The sequence below is a fragment of the Pseudophryne corroboree genome, chromosome 1, assembly GCF_028390025.1.
Source record: "Pseudophryne corroboree isolate aPseCor3 chromosome 1, aPseCor3.hap2, whole genome shotgun sequence".
NCBI lineage: Eukaryota > Metazoa > Chordata > Amphibia > Anura > Myobatrachidae > Pseudophryne > Pseudophryne corroboree.
The window spans coordinates 25,059,532-25,082,259 of NC_086444.1; the positions used below are offsets into that span (position 1 = coordinate 25,059,532).

The following is a 22,728-nucleotide window of genomic DNA, read 5'->3' on the forward strand; positions in this document are numbered from 1 at the left end:
GATAAATATAGTATTACTGGCACTATACTGGAAACTTCTGAGGAGGAAAGGGATCTAGGAGTCACTATTTCAGGTGACATAAAGGCTAAATATAGTATTAATGGCACTATACTGGAAACTACTGAGGAGGAAAGGGATCTAGGAGTCACTATCTCAGGTGACATAAAGGCTAAATATAGTATTAATGGCGCTATACTGGAGACTACTGAGGAGGAAAGGGATCTAGGAGTCACTTTCAGGTGACATAAAGGATAAATATAGTATTAATGGCATTATACTGGAAACTACTGAGGAGAAAAGGGATCTAGGAGTCACCATTTCAGGTGACATAAAGGATAAATATAGTATTAATGGCACTATACTGGAACTACTGAGGAGGAAAGGGATCTAGGAGTCACTATTTCAGGTGACATAAAGGATAAATATAGTATTAATGGCGCTATACTGGAAACTACTGAGGAGGAAAGGGATCTAGGAGTCACTATTTCAGGTGACATAAAGGATAAATATAGTATTAATGGCACTATACTGGGAACTACTGAGGAGGAAAGGGATCTAGGAGTCACTATCTCAGGTGACATAAAGGATATATATAGTATTAATGGCACTATACTGGAAACTACTGAGGAGGAAAGGGATCTGGGAGTCACTATTTCAGGTGACATAAAGGATAAATATAGTATTAATGGCATTATACTGGAAACTACTGAGGAGGAAAGGGATCTAGGAGTCTCTATTTCAGGTGACATAAAGGATAAATATAGTATTAATGGCATTATACTGGAAACTACTGAGGAGGAAAGGGATCTAGGAGTCACTATTTCAGGTGACATAAAGGATAAATATAGTATTAATGGCACTATACTGGGAACTACTGAGGAGGAAAGGGATCTAGGAGTCACTATCTCAGGTGACATAAAGGATATATATAGTATTAATGGCACTATACTGGAAACTACTGAGGAGGAAAGGGATCTGGGAGTCACTATTTCAGGTGACATAAAGGATAAATATAGTATTAATGGCATTATACTGGAAACTACTGAGGAGGAAAGGGATCTAGGAGTCTCTATTTCAGGTGACATAAAGGATAAATATAGTATTAATGGCACTATACTGGAAACTACTGAGGAGGAAAGGGATCTAGGAGTCACTATTTCAGGTGACATAAAGGATAAATATAGTATTAATGGCACTATACTGGGAACTACTGAGAAGGAAAGGGATCTAGGAGTCACTATTTCAGGTGACATAAAGGATAAATATAGTATTAATGGCACTATACTGGGTACTACTGAGGAGGAAAGGGATCTAGGAGTCACTATTTCAGGTGACAAAGGATAAATATAGTATTAATGGCACTATACTGGGTACTACTGAGGAGGAAAGGGATCTAGAAGTCACTATTTCAGGTGACATAAAGGCTAAATATAGTATTAATGGCGCTATACTGGAAACTACTGAGGAGGAAAGGGATCTAGGAGTCTCTATTTCAGGTGACATAAAGGATAAATATAGTATTAATGGCGCTATACTGGAAACTACTGAGGAGGAAAGGGATCTAGGAGTCACTATTTCAGGTGACATAAAGGATAAATATAGTATTAATGGCACTATACTGGGAACTACTGAGAAGGAAAGGGATCTAGGAGTCACTATTTCAGGTGACATAAAGGATAAATATAGTATTAATGGCACTATACTGGGTACTACTGAGGAGGAAAGGGATCTAGGAGTCACTATTTCAGGTGACATAAAGAATAAACATAGTATTAATGGCACTATACTGGAAACTACTGAGGAGGAAAGGGATCTAGGAGTCACTATTTCAGGTGACATAAAGGATAAATATAGTATTAATGGCACTATACTGGGAACTACTGAGAAGGAAAGGGATCTAGGAGTCACTATTTCAGGTGACATAAAGGATAAATATAGTATTATTGGCACTATACTGGGTACTACTGAGGAGGAAAGGGATCTAGGAGTCACTATTTCAGGTGACATAAAGGCTAAATATAGTATTAATGGCGCTATACTGGAAACTACTGAGGAGGAAAGGGATCTAGGAGTCACTATTTCAGGTGACATAAAGGATAAATATAGTATTAATGGCGCTATACTGGGAACTACTGAGGAGGAAAGGGATCTAGGAGTCACTATTTCAGGTGACATAAAGGATAAATATACTATTAATGGCACTATACTGGAAACTACTGAGGAGGAAAGGGATCTAGGAGTCACTATCTCAGGTGACATAAAGGATAAATATAGTATTACTGGCACTATACTGGAACTACTGAGGAGGAAAGGGATCTAGGAGTCACTATCTCAGGTGACATAAATGATAAATATAGTATTAATGGCATTATACTGGAAACTACTGAGGAGAAAAGGGATCTAGGAGTCACCATTTCAGGTGACATAAAGGATAAATATAGTATTAATGGCACTATACTGGAACTACTGAGGAGGAAAGGGATCTAGGAGTCACTATTTCAGGTGACATAAAGGATAAATATAGTATTAATGGCGCTATACTGGAAACTACTGAGGAGGAAAGGGATCTAGGAGTCACTATTTCAGGTGACATAAAGGATAAATATAGTATTAATGGCACTATACTGGGAACTACTGAGGAGGAAAGGGATCTAGGAGTCACTATCTCAGGTGACATAAAGGATATATATAGTATTAATGGCACTATACTGGAAACTACTGAGGAGGAAAGGGATCTAGGAGTCACTATTTCAGGTGACATAAAGGATAAATATAGTATTAATGGCGCTATACTGGGAACTACTGAGGAGGAAAGGGATCTAGGAGTCACTATTTCAGGTGACATAAAGGATAAATATAGTATTAATGGCACTATACTGGAAACTACTGAGGAGGAAAGGGATCTAGGAGTCACTATTTCAGGTGACATAAAGGATAAATATAGTAATAATGGCGCTATACTGGAAACTACTGAGGAGGAAAGGGATCTAGGAGTCTCTATTTCAGGTGACATAAAGGATAAATATAGTATTAATGGCATTATACTGGAAACTACTGAGGAGGAAAGGGATCTGGGAGTCACTATTTCAGGTGACATAAAGGATAAATATAGTATTAATGGCATTATACTGGAAACTACTGAGGAGGAAAGGGATCTATGAGTCTCTATTTCAGGTGACATAAAGGATAAATATAGTATTAATGGCACTATACTGGAAACTACTGAGGAGGAAAGGGATCTAGGAGTCACTATTTCAGGTGACATAAAGGATAAATATAGTATTAATGGCACTATACTGGGAACTACTGAGAAGGAAAGGGATCTAGGAGTCACTATTTCAGGTGACATAAAGGATAAATATAGTATTAATGGCACTATACTGGGTACTACTGAGGAGGAAAGGGATCTAGGAGTCACTATTTCAGGTGACAAAGAATAAACATAGTATTAATGGCACTATACTGGAAACTACTGAGGAGGAAAGGGATCTAGGAGTCACTATTTCAGGTGACAAAGGATAAATATAGTATTAATGGCACTATACTGGGAACTACTGAGAAGGAAAGGGATCTAGGAGTCACTATTTCAGGTGACATAAAGGATAAATATAGTATTAATGGCACTATACTGGGTACTACTGAGGAGGAAAGGGATCTAGAAGTCACTATTTTAGGTGACATAAAGGCTAAATATAGTATTAATGGCGCTATACTGGAAACTACTGAGGAGGAAAGGGATCTAGGAGTCTCTATTTCAGGTGACATAAAGGATAAATATAGTATTAATGGCACTATACTGGAAACTACTGAGGAGGAAAGGGATCTAGGAGTCACTATTTCAGGTGACATAAAGGATAAATATAGTATTAATGGCACTATACTGGGAACTACTGAGAAGGAAAGGGATCTAGGAGTCACTATTTCAGGTGACATAAAGGATAAATATAGTATTATTGGCACTATACTGGGTACTACTGAGGAGGAAAGGGATCTAGGAGTCACTATTTCAGGTGACATAAAGACTAAATATAGTATTAATGGCGCTATACTGGAAACTACTGAGGAGGAAAGGGATCTAGGAGTCAGTATTTCAGGTGACATAAAGGATAAATATAGTATTAATGGCGCTATACTGGGAACTACTGAGGAGGAAAGGGATCTAGGAGTCACTATTTCAGGTGACATAAAGGATAAATATAGTATTAATGGCACTATACTGGAAACTACTGAGGAGGAAAGGGATCTAGGAGTCACTATCTCAGGTGACATAAAGGATAAATATAGTATTAATGGCACTATACTGGAAACTACTGAGGAGGAAAGGGATCTAGGAGTCTCTATTTCAGGTGACATAAAGGATAAATATAGTATTAATGGCGCTATACTGGGAACTACTGAGGAGGAAAGGGATCTAGGAGTCACTATCTCAGGTGACATAAAGGATAAATATAGTATTAATGGCACTATACTGGGAACTACTGAGGAGGAAAGGGATCTAGGAGTCACTATCTCAGGTGACATAAAGGATAAATATAGTATTAATGGCACTATACTGGGTACTACTGAGGAGGAAAGGGATCTAGGAGTCACTATTTCAGGTGACATAAAGAATAAACATAGTATTAATGGCACTATACTGGAAACTACTGAGGAGGAAAGGGATCTAGGAGTCACTATCTCAGGTGACATAAAGGATAAATATAGTATTAATGGCACTATACTGGAAACTACTGAGGAGGAAAGGGATCTAGGAGTCACTATTTCAGGTGACATAAAGGATAAATATAGTAATAATGGCGCTATACTGGAAACTACTGAGGAGGAAAGGGATCTAGGAGTCTCTATTTCAGGTGACATAAAGGATAAATATAGTATTAATGGCATTATACTGGAAACTACTGAGGAGGAAAGGGATCTGGGAGTCACTATTTCAGGTGACATAAAGGATAAATATAGTATTAATGGCATTATACTGGAAACTACTGAGGAGGAAAGGGATCTAGGAGTCTCTATTTCAGGTGACATAAAGGATAAATATAGTATTAATGGCACTATACTGGAAACTACTGAGGAGGAAAGGGATCTAGGAGTCACTATTTCAGGTGACATAAAGGATAAATATAGTATTAATGGCACTATACTGGGAACTACTGAGAAGGAAAGGGATCTAGGAGTCACTATTTCAGGTGACATAAAGGATAAATATAGTATTAATGGCACTATACTGGGTACTACTGAGGAGGAAAGGGATCTAGGAGTCACTATTTCAGGTGACATAAAGAATAAACATAGTATTAATGGCACTATACTGGAAACTACTGAGAAGGAAAGGGATCTAGGAGTCACTATTTCAGGTGACATAAAGGATAAATATAGTATTATTGGCACTATACTGGGTACTACTGAGGAGGAAAGGGATCTAGGAGTCACTATTTCAGGTGACATAAAGGATAAATATAGTATTAATGGCACTATACTGGAAACTACTGAGGAGGAAAGGGATCTAGGAGTCACTATTTCAGGTGACATAAAGGATAAATATAGTATTAATGGCACTATACTGGGAACTACTGAGAAGGAAAGGGATCTAGGAGTCACTATTTCAGGTGACATAAAGGATAAATATAGTATTAATGGCACTATACTGGGTACTACTGAGGAGGAAAGGGATCTAGGAGTCTCTATTTCAGGTGACATAAAGGATAAATATAGTATTAATGGCACTATACTGGGAACTACTGAGAAGGAAAGGGATCTAGGAGTCACTATTTCAGGTGACATAAAGGATAAATATAGTATTATTGGCACTATACTGGGTACTACTGAGGAGGAAAGGGATCTAGGAGTCACTATTTCAGGTGACATAAAGGCTAAATATAGTATTAATGGCGCTATACTGGAAACTACTGAGGAGGAAAGGGATCTAGGAGTCACTATTTCAGGTGACATAAAGGATAAATATAGTATTAATGGCGCTATACTGGGAACTACTGAGGAGGAAAGGGATCTAGGAGTCACTATTTCAGGTGACATAAAGGATAAATATAGTATTAATGGCACTATACTGGAAACTACTGAGGAGGAAAGGGATCTAGGAGTCACTATCTCAGGTGACATAAAGGATAAATATAGTATTAATGGCACTATACTGGAAACTACTGAGGAGGAAAGGGATCTAGGAGTCACTATCTCAGGTGACATAAAGGATAAATATAGTATTACTGGCACTATACTGGAAACTACTGAGGAGGAAAGGGATCTAGGAGTCTCTATTTCAGGTGACATAAAGGATAAATATAGTATTAATGGTGCTATACTGGAAACTACTGAGGAGGAAAGGGATCTAGGAGTCACTATTTCAGGTGACATAAAGGATAAATATAGTATTAATGGCACTATACTGGAAACTACTGAGGAGGAAAGGGATCTAGGAGTCTCTATTTCAGGTGAAATTAAGGATAAATATAGTATTAATGGCGCTATACTGGGAACTACTGAGGAGGAAAGGGATCTAGGAGTCACTATCTCAGGTGACATAAAGGATAAATATAGTATTAATGGCACTATACTGGGAACTACTGAGGAGGAAAGGGATCTAGGAGTCACTATCTCAGGTGACATAAAGGATAAATATAGTATTAATGGCACTATACTGGAAACTACTGAGGAGGAAAGGGATCTAGGAGTCTCTATTTCAGGTGACATAAAGGATAAATATAGTTTTACTGGCACTATACTGGAAACTACTGAGGAGGAAAGGGATCTAGGAGTCTCTATTTCAGGTGACATAAAGGATAAATATAGTTTTACTGGCACTATACTGGAAACTACTGAGGAGGAAAGGGATCTATGAGTCTCTATTTCAGGTGACATAAAGGATAAATATAGTATTAATGGCACTATACTGGGAACTACTGAGGAGGAAAGGGATCTAGGAGTCACTATTTCAGGTGACATAAAGGATAAATATAATATTAATGGCACTATACTGGAAACTACTGAGGAGGAAAGGGATCTAGGAGTCTCTATTTCAGGTGACATAAAGGATAAATATAGTATTACTGGCAGTATACTGGAAACTACTGAGGAGGAAAGGGATCTAGGAGTCACTATTTCAGGTGACATAAAGGATAAATATTGTATTAATGGCACTATACTGGAAACTACTGAGGAGGAAAGGGATCTTGGAGTCACTATTTCAGGTGACATAAAGGCAGGTAAGCAATGTAACAAGGCAATGAGGAAGGCTAGTCAGATGCTTGGCTGCATTGGGAGAGGAATCAGCAGCAGAAAGAAAGTAGTAATAATGCCACTGTATAGATCATTGGTACGGCCCTATCTAGAATACTGTGTTCAATTCTGGAGGCCATATCTTCAAAAGGATATTAATACATTAGAAACTGCACAAAGAAGGGCAACTAAAATGGTGCATGGCCTACATCACAAAACATACCCAGAAAGACTATGAAATCTCAATATGTATAGTGTGGAGTAGAGAAGGGAAAAGGGGGGACATGATAGAAACTGTCACATATATCAAGGGTTTTACGAAGGTCCAGGAGGGAAACATTCTCCAAATGAAGAGAAGCAATAGGACACGAGGACATGCACTGAGACTGGAGGGGGGGAAGTTCAGGGTAAAATTTGAGGAAAAATTATTTCACAGAAAGGGTAGTGTATAAGTGGAATAGCCTCCCATCAGAGGTGGTAGAGGCTAAGACAGTGGAGTAATTTAAACATACATGGGATAGACATAAGGATATCCTTACAAAGAAATAAGGATCAAATAAGGTTAGAGAAAAAAACTAATGTAAAAAAAAAATGGGCAGACTAGATGGGCCAAGTGGTTCTTATCTGCCGACAAATTCTATGTTTCTATGTCCTAGTAGGCGACTCCAGGTCTCCAAACTTATTTAGACTTTTTATCCCCTCCCTTTCCTCCCAATAGGGCAAGATGGGAAACCCTTACCCCAGTGTACACCCCTATCGCTCAGGCTAACTAGTGCCACCACACTCCCTTTTTCCTAATGTGATCTCTTTTAGGAATAGCCATGGACAGGAATATAGAGGCTTTCCCCCCAGGTAATTTTCTCTGCAGCAGGGGCAGCACTGTGTCCGGCTCTTGGGTTACTAATGCCTTAGAGCAGTGGTGGATTCCTCGGCAGGACGTTAGACTGGGGTGCACCTCTCAGAATTATTGTCACTAGCTGACAATTTCAGGGAAGTGACCTCTTCTGTAGGGGGAGCTGCCATTGACTCAAGCATTTTATCCGCTAAGATTTCGGCCTCCGCTGCTAAACAAGCACTCAGGAACTGTTCATGGCATGCGGGCTCAGAATTCAAGAAAGCCCTGGAGCCTCTCCCCTTTATTGGTGAAGTACACTTTGGACCTGAATTAGATAAAACTATTGCAGCTGTGGCTGCCTCCAAATCAGCCTTTACTCTGCTCCTCAGGACCCCTTTCTTTGGGTCGTTCCATCCACAGGGCAACCAGATACTTCAGCCCTCCTCCTGAAGCCAAGGTAGGTCAAGAGTCATGCTAACTTGGACGGGTCGCAGACCAGCTCCCAAACCTGCGGATAAACGGACAGAATGACTGGATGGACTCCCACCTTGGTGTTCCACCTGTGGCGGGTGGGGGAGGATGTCTTTGTACAATTCAATCCTGGAAATTGGATGCACCGATAGCAAGAACTCAGCACGTCCGGGGTTCAAACGCTCATTGTTAACATTATATTTGTAGGTTCAATTTGAAGCAAAGGAGTCTCTAAAGGTTCTAGATGACACCAGCTCCAATGGGTTCCTCCTTCTCCTCATTGTCTCCAAACCCTTTGTGAGAACATTTGACCACATCTTCCAGTGAGTATGCCCTGTGACTTGCATTACCATTTATTCTTTATATGAACATTTGAGGCCAGCCTCGCGCTCCCCTGCCTGGTATAATGATGATGTCCCCCCGACCCCCTCACCTGTGACCCTCAGTTTGTAGTAAGCCCCAGCTCCCAGTTCTCTTGCTGTACTCTCTGGGCATCTCTATTTGTACTCTTTGTGCAGAGCGTGGGGGGGTCCAGGCCCCCTTAAGGTCCAGCTGATTGGGGTAGTGGGGCCTTAAGTTATATTGGTGGACCGAGCCAGTGAGTGAGAACTCACAGGAGCATATTACTTACTGTTTGACGGGCGCCAGGTAGGAGAGAAGTAGGCTGTGTCTGCAATGCCTGCCTGCGGGGTGGGCCAGGGTCATGCTATGATGAAAAGTAACCACAAAGAGAGGATAGTAACCCTGGGCACAAATATTATAAGTCAAAAAGCTACCAAGGGATCAAACCGAAAAGGTGCTTAGGTGTGAGGTGACCATTCTGTCAACTATGGAGGCCTGTGATATAGTATTGTCGCAGATAAACCTCCTACTATCAATCTCCTTCAATTGTCTGTTCATTACCCTTTGGTAACCAATCGATTGGGAATCCCAGGAAGCAGACAACACGTGCCGTTATGTCCACCAAATGAGACTGCCTCCACTTTATTCAGCATGACATTATATAGAGAAAAAAGGTACTTGCATGAACACTTGATACACGTCACATTTCAAAACAATAATGCATCTCTTCCCATAACTTCTCTCGGGTTGACACCCTCCTACGTGTCCTTCACAAGAAGTCTAAACACACAGAAACTGTTTAATAACATGTTTTCAAGACTTATAGCTATGACCTTGCTTCGCACAGACCGTACTAACTGTGAAATGTCAGCATTATTATGATTTATCCAGCAAAGCATACTTCTACTTCACTACATCATGGCTGCTACTTAACAAAATGGCTGACACTGCTTAAGCTCAATACGTCTGTCTTCCTCAGTATGTAGGCTGAAGGCAGCCTTTTCCCTATTATCCATTTTCGACAATCAAACAGATATAAAATGATATAATAAATGACAGCGTGCATATGCAATACGTGATCCCTATAGTAAATGCATGATCAGTACACAGTGATAAGGGACCATGAACACCGCTTGTCCCTGTTGTAATAGTATCTGCGACCCATTTCCTACAGAGATCAAGAGCACGATACGTGTTCCGGCGTATGCACGCAGCTCCTCCGCGCTGACTCCTCCGTTTTCTGATTGCAGCATAACGCACGTCTCCAAGCTGCAAGATGCCTGCCGGAAGATGAAGCTGAAGGATGAGCTCTTGGACCGGGGAGGGGATTATGTGTCTGTCTCCCTGCCCTTCATAATGTCTGTTCTCCAGAGAGGCCTTGACCAGCGGATAGTGCTCCTGTCACACACATTGCCGCAGAGGCCGGAGGTACCTGCTCTCAGATCTTACCCCGCCGGGCGCATCTATTGCAGCGTGCACTGAGGATGCAGAGGAGCCTGGGCAGATAGTGGAGTGATCTTCAGCTGAGTGTGTGATGAGTGATGTGGTCTCTTCTTGTTCTGCAGGGAGGGCCTATTGTTTGTTTGCCGTCTGTTCTTGTCTTTATTACATGCCCTACAGTGCTGTAGTGAGTGATACACTTTGTGCCATATACATAGCACCCAACATGCATATTGCTGCAAGGTTGGATCTAAAAAATTAGCAGTCAGTGATACTATGTATCCTAGTAAGTCAGACAGTAGGGCAGAGTCCCAGGCTTCCTTCCCACCTCCACATCTCCTCCAGCAATAGTCCATGCAGTCAGTGATACTATGTATCCTCGTAAGTCAGACAGAAGGACAGAGTCCCAGGCTTCCTTCCCACCTCTCCTCCAGCAATAGTCCATGCAGTCAGTGATACTATGTATCCTAGAAAGTCAGACAGAAGGAAAGAGTCCCAGACTTCCTTCCCACCTCCACATCTCCTCCAGCAATAGTCCATGCAGTCAGTGATACTATGTATCCTCGTAAGTCAGACAGAAGGACAGAGTCCCAGGCTTCCTTTCCACCCCATCTCCTCCAGCAATAGTCCATGTATCCTAGAAAGTCAGACAGAAGGGCAGAGTCCCAGACTTCCTTCCTATCCCACATCTCCTCCAGCAATAGGTCCATGCAGTCAGTGATACTATGTATCCTCGTAAGTCAGACAGAAGGACAGAGTCCCAGGCTTCCTTTCCACCCCATCTCCTCCAGCAATAGTCCATCTATCCTAGTAAGTCAGACAGAAGGGCAGAGTCCCAGACTTCCTTCCTACCCCACATCTCCTCCAGTAATAGTCCATGCAGTCAGTGATACTATGTATCCTCGTAAGTCAGACAGAAGGGCAGAGTCCCAGACTTCCTTCCTACCCCCACATCTCCTCCAGCAATAGGTCCATACAGTCAGTGATACTATGTATCCTCGTAAGTCAGACAGAAGGACAGAGTCCCAGGCTTCCTTTCCACCCCATCTCCTCCAGCAATAGTCCATGTATCCTAGTAAGTCAGACAGAAGGACAGAGTCCCAGACTTCCTTCCTAGCCCACATCTCCTCCAGCAATAGTCCATGCAGTCAGTGATCCTATGTATCCTAGTAAGTCAGACAGTAGGGCAGAGTCCCAGACTTCCTTCCTAGCCCACATCTCCTCCAGCAATAGTCCATGCAGTCAGTGATACTATGTATCCTAGTAAGTCAGACAGAAGGACAGCGTCCTCGGCTTCCTTCCTACCCCACATCTCCTCCAGCAATAGTGCAGGTTGGCTGTAACTCCACTATCCCCTCACGCATAGACCTAGGACAGGGGTAGGCAACCTGCGTCTCTCCAGCTGCTGTGGAACTACACATCCCAGCAGGCCCTGCCACAGTTTTAGAAAATCTTAACAGCAAACCTGTGGTAGGGCATGCTGGGATGTGTAGTTTTACAGCAACTGGAGAGCCACAGGTTGCCTACCCCTGACCTAGGAGATGGTTGAAGATCTCGTCAGCACATCTATAACCAGTGGTAGATCTCTTTGTAGCACTGCTCACTGACAAGTTAGTAAATTTATTATTATTTTTTGTCATTCCAGTGGGGGATAAAAGAGAATCCGGCAAAGCACAATGACGTTGGCCCCTTGTCTGTTGGGCTCCTGCTTACTGCAGGGTTTTACACCAGCACCCTGGAAAAAGGGCCGGCGGCGGACAGCCCAGAGGTGAGACGTGCGGGGACGTTGTTAATATATTTAGAGCATGAAAGTGGCTGTTTGACATCCACACAGATTCCGCTACCCTGTAGCACAGCACATCCGATTGTGTTGGTGTGTCTCCAGATATGGCCTTAATGTATTAATACCTCGTTAGCTACAGAACCTCCTGAGTCTCGTATATTTTCAGGCTGCGGACTTCCGAAATTTCTGGGGAAAGAAGTCCGAGCTGAGGCGGTTTCAGGATGCGTCTATATGTGAGGCGGTGGTGTGGCCGGCGGACACCGTGCAGGAGAAACGTCGGATTCCGGAACTAGTAGTAAAGCACCTTCTGCAGCTGTGAGTGGCGTTGCCATAAGCGATTACAACTACTGTAATCTGTGTATAGGATATGAATGTTGTCCCTGAGATGATGGTGATAAAAAAAAAAAGCACAAATTCTAAATTGTTACAAATCAGCTTGGATAAACTAACATGTACGAGATGTTTGTGTTTTCTTAGACATGGCGATATACCGGATTCTGCCATCAGCTATACCGGTAACCTCCTGGACTGCGTCCTAATCAAGGGGAAAAAGGTAATGGAAACCTCTTAAACTGTATTTGCCGTATATAGTTTTATCTTTTTTGTTTTCGAAATTCCTCTTATCCCAAAAAGATAGACTTGTAATGATCTATAACGAAAGCCCGCGTGGGTCTCCTGGCTAATTGTCCTGCTTCATACAGGCCGGTACAGGGGAGGAGCAGATGGTCCGTGTTGTTCAGTCCTACGATGATCTGAGCAGGAAACTTTGGGCCCTGGAGAATCTGCCCCTGAGTGTCACCTCTGTCCAGGGTACTCACCCATCACTCCGCTACACAGATGTAAGTACTGCTGGCGTCTTGCCTGTGAGCGCCATCTGGCTGTTCCTTGTGGCACTACATTTGTCAATGAACTATGTGCAGTTTCTAGGATTTCACATGACTTCCTCCTAGGTGTTTCCTCCTGTCCCGGTGAAGCCAGAGTGGAGCTTCTTTGAGACGATGCCTGATAGATCTCTCGTCCCCTTGTTGAATAAGCCCAGCCCGGCCTACGCCCCCGCTATGAAAGGTAATTCCGTCACTTTGTTCTGTTTCAGAGGCGATGCATAGATAGGCAATTAGTGATTCTCTACAATTACTGACTGGTCGCTGTTGATGAAGCCTATTGGATGTTCCGTTCCTTTAATCTACAGTGATCTGCCACATGGAAGGGAGCGGGAAGTGGCCGCAGGACAAAGACGCCATCAAGCGCGTGAAGGCTGCCTTCCAGATCAAGCTGGGGGAGCTGTTGAAAGATCAGCATGAGTTACTGTGCAAAGCCACTACCACTTACACCGACGTATATAAGGTGAGGGACCCCCTCCTTCAGTGTTGTCCCCTGATTGCCTACTCTGACATACTGTGCATGGGTTCCTCCTTCAGCATTCATCCCCTGATTGCCTACTCTGACATACTGTGCATGGGTTCCTCCTCCAGTATTCATCCCCTGATTGCCTACTCTGACATTCTGTGTATGGGTTCCTTCTCTAGTATTCATCCCCTGATTGCCTGCTCTGACATACTGTGCATGGGTTCCTTCTCCAGTATTCATCCCCTGATTGCCTACTCTGACATTCTGTGTATGGGTTCCTTCTCTAGTATTCATCCCCTGATTGCCTACTCTGACATTCTGTGCATGGATTCCTTATCCAGTATTCATCCCCTGATTGCCTACTCTGACATACAGTGCATGGGTTCCTCCTCCAGCATTCATCCCCTGATTACCTACTCTGACATACTGTGCATCGGTTCCTCCTTCAGTATTCATCCCCTGATTGCCTACTCTGACATACTGTGCATGGGTTCCTCCTCCAGTATTCATCCCCTGATTGCCTACTCTGACATACTGTGCATCGGTTCCTCCTTCAGTATTCATCCCCTGATTATCTACTCTGACATACAGTGCATGGGTTCCTCCTCCAGTATTCATCCCCTGATTGCCTACTCTGACATACTGTGCATCGGTTCCTCCTTCAGTATTCATCCCCTGATTGCCTACTCTGACATACTGTGCATGGGTTCCTCCTCCAGTATTCATCCCCTGATTATCTACTCTGACATACTGTGCATGGATTCCTTATCCAGTATTCATCCCCTGATTGCCTACTCTGACATACTGTGCATCGGTTCCTCCTTCAGTGTTGTCCCCTGATTGCCTACTCTGACATACTGTGCATGGGTTCCTCCTTCAGCATTCATCCCCTGATTGCCTACTCTGACATTCTGTGCATGGGTTCCTCCTCCAGTATTCATCCCCTGATTACCTACTCTGACATACTGTGCATGGGTTCCTCCTCCAGTATTCATCCCCTGATTGCCTACTCTGACATACTGTGCATGGGTTCCTCCTCCAGTATTCATCCCTGATTGCCTACTCTGACATACTATGCATGGGTTCCTCCTTCAGCATTCATCCCCTGATTGCCTACTGTAGCATACTGTGCATGGGTTCCTCCTCCAGTATTCATCCCCTGATTGCCTACTGTAGCATACTGTGCATGGGTTCCTCCTCCAGTATTCATCCCCTGATTGCCTGCTCTGACATACTGTGCATGGGTTCCTTCTCTAGTATTCATCCCATGATTACCTACTCTGACATACTGTGCATGGGTTCCTCCTCCAGTATTCATCCCCTGATTGTCTACTCTGACATACTGTGCATGGGTTCCTCCTCCAGTATTCATCCCCTGATTGTCTACTCTGACATACTGTGCATGGGTTCCTCCTCCAGTATTCATCCCCTGATTGCCTACTCTGACATACTGTGTATGGGTTCCTCATCCAGTATTCATCCCCTGATTACCTACTCTGACATTCTGTGTATGGGTTCCTCCTCCAGTATTCATCCCCTGATTGCCTACTCTGACATACTGTGTATGGGTTCCTCCTCCAGTATTCATCCCCTGATTGCCTGCTCTGACATACTGTGCATGGGTTCCTCCTCCAGTATTCATCCCCTGATTGCCTACTGTAGCATACTGTGCATGGGTTCCTCCTCCAGTATTCATCCCCTGATTCCTACTGTAGCATTCTGTGCATGGGTTCCTCCTCCAGTATTCATCCCCTGATTGCCTACTCTGACATACTGTGCATGGGTTCCTCCTCCAGTATTCATCCCCTGATTGTCTACTCTGACATACTGTGCATGGGTTCCTCCTCCAGTATTCATCCCCTGATTGTCTACTCTGACATACTGTGCATGGGTTCCTCCTCCAGTATTCATCCCCTGATTGCCTACTCTGACATACGGTGCATGGGTTCCTCCTCCAGTATTCATCCCCTGATTGTCTACTCTGACATACTGTGCATGGGTTCCTCCTCCAGTATTCATCCCCTGATTGCCTACTCTGACATACTATGCATGGGTTCCTCCTCCAGTATTCATCCCCTGATTGCCTGCTCTGACATACTGTGCATGGGTTCCTCCTCCAGTATTCATCCCCTGATTGTCTACTCTGACATTCTGTGCATGGGTTCCTCCTCCAGTATTCATCCCCTGATTGCCTACTCTGACATTCTGTGCATGGGTTCCTCCTCCAGTATTCATCCCCTGATTGCCTACTCTGACATTCTGTGCATGGGTTCCTCCTCCAGTATTCATCCCCTGATTGCCTACTCTGACATTCTGTGCATGGGTTCCTCCTCCAGTATTCATCCCCTGATTGTCTACTCTGACATATAGTGCATGGGTTCCTCCTGCAGTATTCATCCCCTGATTGCCTACTCTGACATACTGTGCATGGGTTCCTCCTCCAGTATTCATCCCCTGATTGCCTGCTCTGACATACTGTGCATGGGTTCCTCCTTCAGCATTCATCCCCTGATTGCCTACTCTGACATACTGTGCATGGATTCCTCCTCCAGTATTCATCCCCTGATTACCTACTCTGACATACTGTGCATGGGTTCCTCCTCCAGTATTCATCCCCTGATTGCCTACTCTGATATACTGTGCATGGGTTCCTCCTCCAGTATTCATCCCCTGATTGCCTACTCTGACATACTATGCATGGGTTCCTCCTCCAGTGTTCATCCCCTGATTGCCTACTCTGACATACTGTGCATGGGTTCCTCCTCCAGTATTCATCCCCTGATTGCCTACTCTGACATACTGTGCATGGGTTCCTCCTTCAGCATTCATCCCCTGATTGCCTACTCTGACATACTGTGCATGGGTTCCTCCTCCAGTATTCATCCCCTGATTGTCTACTCTGACATACTGTGCATGGGTTCCTCCTCCAGTATTCATCCCCTGATTGTCTACTCTGACATACTGTGCATGGATTCCTCCTCCAGTATTCATCCCCTGATTACCTACTCTGACATACTGTGCATGGATTCCTCCTCCAGTATTCATCCCCTGATTGCCTACTCTGACATACTGTGCATGGGTTCCTCCTCCAGTATTCATCCCCTGATTACCTACTCTGACATACTGTGCATGGGTTCCTCCTCCAGTATTCATCCCCTGATTACCTACTCTGACATACTGTGCATGGGTTCCTCCTCCAGTATTCATCCCCTGATTGCCTACTCTGACATACTGTGCATGGGTTCCTCCTCCAGTATTCATCCCCTGATTGCCTACTCTGACATACTGTGCATGGGTTCCTCCTCCAGTATTCATCCCCTGATTGCCTACTCTGACATACTGTGTATGGGTTCCTCCTCCAGTATTCATCCCCTGATTACCTACTCTGACATTCTGTGTATGGGTTCCTCCTCCAGTATTCATCCCCTGATTGCCTACTCTGACATACTGTGCATGGGTTCCTCCTCCAGTATTCATCCCCTGATTGCCTACTCTGACATACTGTGTATGGGTTCCTCCTCCAGTATTCATCCCCTGATTACCTACTCTGACATTCTGTGTATGGGTTCCTCCTCCAGTATTCATCCCCTGATTGCCTACTCTGACATACTGTGCATGGGTTCCTCCTCCAGTATTCATCCCCTGATTGCCTACTGTAGCATACTGTGCATGGGTTCCTCCTCCAGTATTCATCCCCTGATTGCCTACTGTAGCATACTGTGCATGGGTTCCTCCTCCAGTATTCATCCCCTGATTGCCTACTGTAGCATACTGTGCATGGGTTCCTCCTCCAGTATTCATCCCCTGATTGCCTACTGTAGCATACTGTGCATGGGTTCCTCCTCCAGTATTCATCCCCTGATTGCCTACTCTGACATACTGTGCATGGGTTCCTCCTCCAGTATTCATCCCCTGATTGCCTGCTCTGACATACTGTGCATGGGTTCCTTCTCTAGTATTCATCCCATGATTACCTACTCTGACATACTGTGCATGGGTTCCTCCTCCAGTATTCATCCCCTGATTGTCTACTCTGACATACTGTGCATGGGTTCCTCCTCCAGTATTCATCCCCTGATTGTCTACTCTGACATACTGTGCATGGGTTCCTCCTTCAGCATTCATCCCCTGATTGCCTGCTCTGACATACTGTGCATGGGTTCCTCCTTCAGCATTCATCCCCTGATTGCCTACTGTAGCATACTGTGCATGGGTTCCTCCTCCAGTATTCATCCCCTGATTGCCTGCTCTGACATTCTGTGTATGGGTTCCTCCTCCAGTATTCATCCCCTGATTGCCTGCTCTGACATACTGTGCATGGGTTCCTCCTTCAGCATTCATCCCCTGATTGCCTACTGTAGCATACTGTGCATGGGTTCCTCCTCCAGTATTCATCCCCTGATTGCCTACTGTAGCATACTGTGCATGGGTTCCTCCTCCAGTATTCATCCCATGATTACCTACTCTGACATACTGTGCATGGGTTCCTCCTCCAGTATTCATCCCCTGATTGTCTACTCTGACATACTGTGCATGGGTTCCTCCTCCAGTATTCATCCCCTGATTGTCTACTCTGACATACTGTGCATGGGTTCCTCCTCCAGTATTCATCCCCTGATTGTCTACTCTGACATACTGTGCATGGGTTCCTCCTCCAGTATTCATCCCCTGATTGTCTACTCTGACATACTGTGCATGGGTTCCTCCTTCAGCATTCATCCCCTGATTGCCTGCTCTGACATACTGTGCCATGGGTTCCTCCTCCAGTGCTCATCCCCTGATTGCCTACTCTGACATACTGTGCATGGGTTCCTTCTCTAGTATTCATCCCCTGATTGCCTGCTCTGACATACTGTGCATGGGTTCCTCCTCCAGTATTCATCCCCTGATTGCCTGCTCTGACATACAGTGCCATGGGTTCCTCCTCCAGTGCTCATCCCCTGATTGCCTACTCTGACATACTGTGCATGGGTTCCTTCTCTAGTATTCATCCCCTGATTGTCTACTCTGACATACTGTGCATGGGTTCCTCCTCCAGTGTTCATCCCCTGATTGCCTACTCTGACATACTGTGCATGGGTTCCTCCTCCAGTATTCATCCCCTGATTACCTACTCTGACATACTGTGCATGGGTTCCTCCTCCAGTATTCATCCCCTGATTACCTGCTCTGACATACTGTGCATGGGTTCCTCCTCCAGTATTCATCCCCTGATTGCCTGCTCTGACATACTGTGCATGGGTTCCTCCTCCAGTATTCATCCCTGATTGCCTACTCTGACATACTGTGCATGGGTTCCTCCTCCAGTATTCATCCCCTGATTATCTACTCTGACATACTGTGCATGGGTTCCTCCTCCAGTATTCATCCCTGATTGCCTACTCTGACATACTGTGCATGGGTTCCTCCTCCAGTATTCATCCCTGATTGCCTACTCTGACATACTGTGCATGGGTTCCTCCTCCAGTATTCATCCCCTGATTATCTACTCTGACATACTGTGCATGGGTTCCTCCTCCAGTATTCATCCCTGATTGCCTACTCTGACATACTGTGCATCGGTTCCTCCTCCAGTATTCATCCCCTGATTGCCTACTCTGACATTCTGTGTATGGGTTCCTCCTCCAGTGCTCATCCCCTGATTGCCTACTCTGACATACTGTGCATGGGTTCCTTCTCTAGTATTCATCCCCTGATTGTCTACTCTGACATACTGTGCATGGGTTCCTCCTCCAGTATTCATCCCCTGATTACCTACTCTGACATACTGTGCATGGGTTCCTCCTCCAGTATTCATCCCCTGATTGCCTACTCTGACATTCTGTGTATGGGTTCCTCCTCCAGTATTCATCCCCTGATTGCCTACGCTGACATATATATTTCTCTTTCATCCATCTGGGGGACGCTGCACCGTTACTTGTGGGGTTAGAGGTGTGTGGTTGTGGAGTTTGGCACAGAACTATTAAAACCTGACTCCTCCCCCTCTAACCCCTCCCATCTCCTTCCTGCCTAGCCAGTACCTCAGTCTTAGTTTTGTGCCTGTGGAGTACAGACACAGTTCTTTTCTTTCTCCTTAGATAGTGAGGTTTTTATTATTTTTGGACCTTTTCTGAAGTACCTAGTCTCTGTTTACAGGTGGCAGGTACTGCTGGAGTGGATTTAGTTAGATTTGTTCCACTCTGCGCTGCCGCTGGAGGCTACCACACTCCGGTCACTGGGGCCTCGTTCTACTCTACACAGGATGCGGCAGGGATAAGGTACACAGCCACAATCTGTCACTGACAGTATTGGGCTGTCCCCTCTATTACTATTTCTATATTTGTACTTTTATCACAGCCTCCCTGTACACTACTACCGTCCGCGCGCGCCCCTCTCCCCCTTCCACCTCCTCTTCTCCAATACGGGCCTCGTTCCAGGGCTGGACATTCAACTTTATTTGGGGGGTTTGCGGTCAGGGGCTGTGGTAGTGTTACTGATCAGGGGCCGGAAGAGTGGTGTCGCGCGCCCCGGAGCTTACATGCAGTTGCCGTACAAGCCGCTCTGTATAGCGGCGCGCGAGAGAGACTGACGTCCGTTTAGTAGTCTCTCCCTGTAAGCAGCCGCGGCTATTACATAATTGTACAGGGTTGGCTTCCCGCCCTGCTCTGCCGCTCGCGCGCTCCCCTCCAGCGTAGAGAGGGCTCCGGGCGCCATCTTCTCCTACTACTGACCAGAGGGCGCTGTGCTACTCAACACGGAGACTACAGCTATTCTCAGGGGAAGTTTCTATTAGAAGCAGCAGCATTTCTCACTTTGTCTTCTCAAATGGGGATCAGCTAACTGCAAGTATATTTGTGGGTTTTTGTTTGTCTAGCTATAGTGTGAGATAACAGTCATCCCCTTTGGTGTCACTAGCATTGTGGGTTCACTGCTAGGTCACTGTTATAGGGGATTTATAGTGTATTTATAGCCCTCTAAAACATTGGTTTATTTTTCTTGTTCAAGGGAGGTTCCACAGATCAGTCTATACCTCCATGGGCTAAAAAAACATGGTGGATGCCATTTCTGAATTGCGTCAATCTAGATCGGTGACTGAGTCCGGTCAGACTCGGGTGGAGCCTCTGTGGGCTCAGATTATGGGCCCGCTATAACTTTCTGGGGGAGGAGTTGGAGTCATTCCCATTGGAGGATGGGGAAGTAGACCCAGAGTGGGACGAGGTTTCGGTCTGGGAAGATGATTTTTCTACTAGCTCCGGAGTTAGATTGCTGATAGACACCATCCGTCAGACTCTTAATAACGGATGTTTTAAAGGAGCCCTGGCTTAAGCCGGATTCTCGTTTCCAAGCCCCTAAGAAATTAAAAATTTCTATATCCTTTTACAGAGGAGGATATGAAATTTTGGGAAACAGCCCCAAAGGTAGACGCTTCCATTTCACATTTTGCAGGAGCTACGATTATTTCTTCTGTACAGTCTGTGACTACAGCTAGGAAGATTGAAACAATGCCTAAATCTGTTTTCTTTATCACAATTCTAGCTGGCGCTTGGGTCCTCAAGGTCGCGGATGACTGACTAGCACAGGTCATATCGGGAATGCAGTCTGACTATCCATCGGACATTCAATTAGCAGAACAGATTTCAGAGGGTCTTACTTATGCGGGTGAGGCCTTGGTTGATTCTGCTACGCTACAATCCCGTATTTCTACCTTGACCGTGACAGCAAGACGGTCTCTATGGCTTCGGGTTTGGAATGCCGATTTTGACTCCAAACAGACCTTGTCCGCGGTACCCTTTAAAGGTGAGTTCTCTTTGGGTCGGAATCAAAGAAAATTATTTCAGATACTACAGGAGGGCAAGAATCCTTTCTTCCAGTTGCTCCTCCGAAACCGAATACTACAAGGTTTCGGTCCTTTCGTATACAGGGCAGAGGTATTTTCCATTCCTTTCGTGCTTTCTCCAGATACCCACGAAGAGAGGCATTCAGAGGTAGAAGTAAACCTGCTGACAAACCTACTGCATGACGGTTCACGATCTCCGGAGGGATCAGTGACGGTTGGGGCTCGGTTTCTTCAGTTCAAAGAAGTGTGGCTCCTGTCGAAACCAGATCGGTGGGTGACGGAGGTCATATCCAGAGGATATATGTTAGATCTCGAGGAACCAGTCCCATATCGTATGTTCATCACTCCTCTTCCAGGCGGTCCCTCAAGACGTCGAGCTCTTCGTCATGCAACAGCCACTCTTTTATGAAATTAAGTAATTCTTCTAGTTCCCGCTCAGCAGAGAGGTCGGGGTTTTTACTCGTGGACAAACTGGACGGTTCATTTCAACCCAAAAGTTCAAGATGGAATCCATCCGCTCGATTATCGTCGCCATGGAACCAGGGTGATATTTGGCCTCATTAGACATAAGACGCCTATCTGCTTGTTTCTATTTGGACGGGTCATCAATCTCTTCTGAGATTCGCAGTCGACCTTGACATTTTCAGTTTCAGGCTTTCACCTTTGGTCTATCCACGGCTCCTCGGGTATTCAGGTATTCACAAAGGTCATGGGCTATGTGGTGGCAGTATCAGGGAGTCGTCATTATTCTATATTTGGATGATCTGTTGATCAAGGCCCCGTCAGAGTTGATTCTTCACCAGAACTTGCGTTTCACAATAGAGACTCTACAGTCATTCGTATGAATAATAAATTGTCCGAAGTCGTCTTTGCTTCCTTCCCAGAAAATGATGTTTCTGGGACTCTTATTTGACGCCAACAACCAGAAAGTTGTTCTTCCTCAGGACAAGATTCAGTACATACAGTCCAGAATTCGAGCACGGATGCATTTACCGGTGGTTTCGGTTCTCCGATGCATGCAGGTGTTAGGCAAGATGGTGGCAACCTTCGAGGCAGTTCCATATGCCAAGTTTCGTGCTTGACCCCTTCAGGCTCAGATCTGTTGGACTCTGACAGGGCCTCATTTCGAATTACATCTGGTCCGCTTGTCTATACAGACTTGTCAGTCGCTTTGCTGGTGGCTTCACAGTTCCATTTTGACCAAAAGTAGTTCCGTTCACAATTTGGTCTTGGGTGATGGTCACCACACACGCCAGCCTCAGAGGTTGGGGGGGCGGTGTTTCAGACTCATCACTTTCCAGGGCTCTGGACCAGTCAAGAGTCAAAGTTGCAGATCAACATCTCACAGTTGAGGACAATCCGGTGTGCACTACTTCGGATTCAAAACATGGTTCAGGGTCATCCAGTGCGGATTCAGTCCAACAACGCCACGGCAGTGGCTTACATAAACAAGCAAGGAGGCAC

At 44.9% G+C, this 22,728-nt stretch overlaps 1 protein-coding gene across 2 annotated transcripts in view; it reads left to right on the forward strand.

Annotated features, from left to right (window-relative positions):
• NOL6 (nucleolar protein 6) overlaps positions 1-22,728 on the forward strand; it is a 119,372-nt gene that overhangs the window by 33,992 nt on the left and 62,652 nt on the right. For both annotated transcript variants that reach the window (XM_063957965.1, XM_063957955.1), the window contains exons 11-18: positions 8,744-8,859; positions 10,129-10,306; positions 11,964-12,086; positions 12,268-12,416; positions 12,579-12,654; positions 12,803-12,940; positions 13,052-13,166; positions 13,291-13,445. In XM_063957965.1, the coding sequence (XP_063814035.1) occupies positions 8,744-8,859; positions 10,129-10,306; positions 11,964-12,086; positions 12,268-12,416; positions 12,579-12,654; positions 12,803-12,940; positions 13,052-13,166; positions 13,291-13,445 (1,050 nt within the window). The remainder of the gene's footprint in view (positions 1-8,743; positions 8,860-10,128; positions 10,307-11,963; positions 12,087-12,267; positions 12,417-12,578; positions 12,655-12,802; positions 12,941-13,051; positions 13,167-13,290; positions 13,446-22,728) is intronic.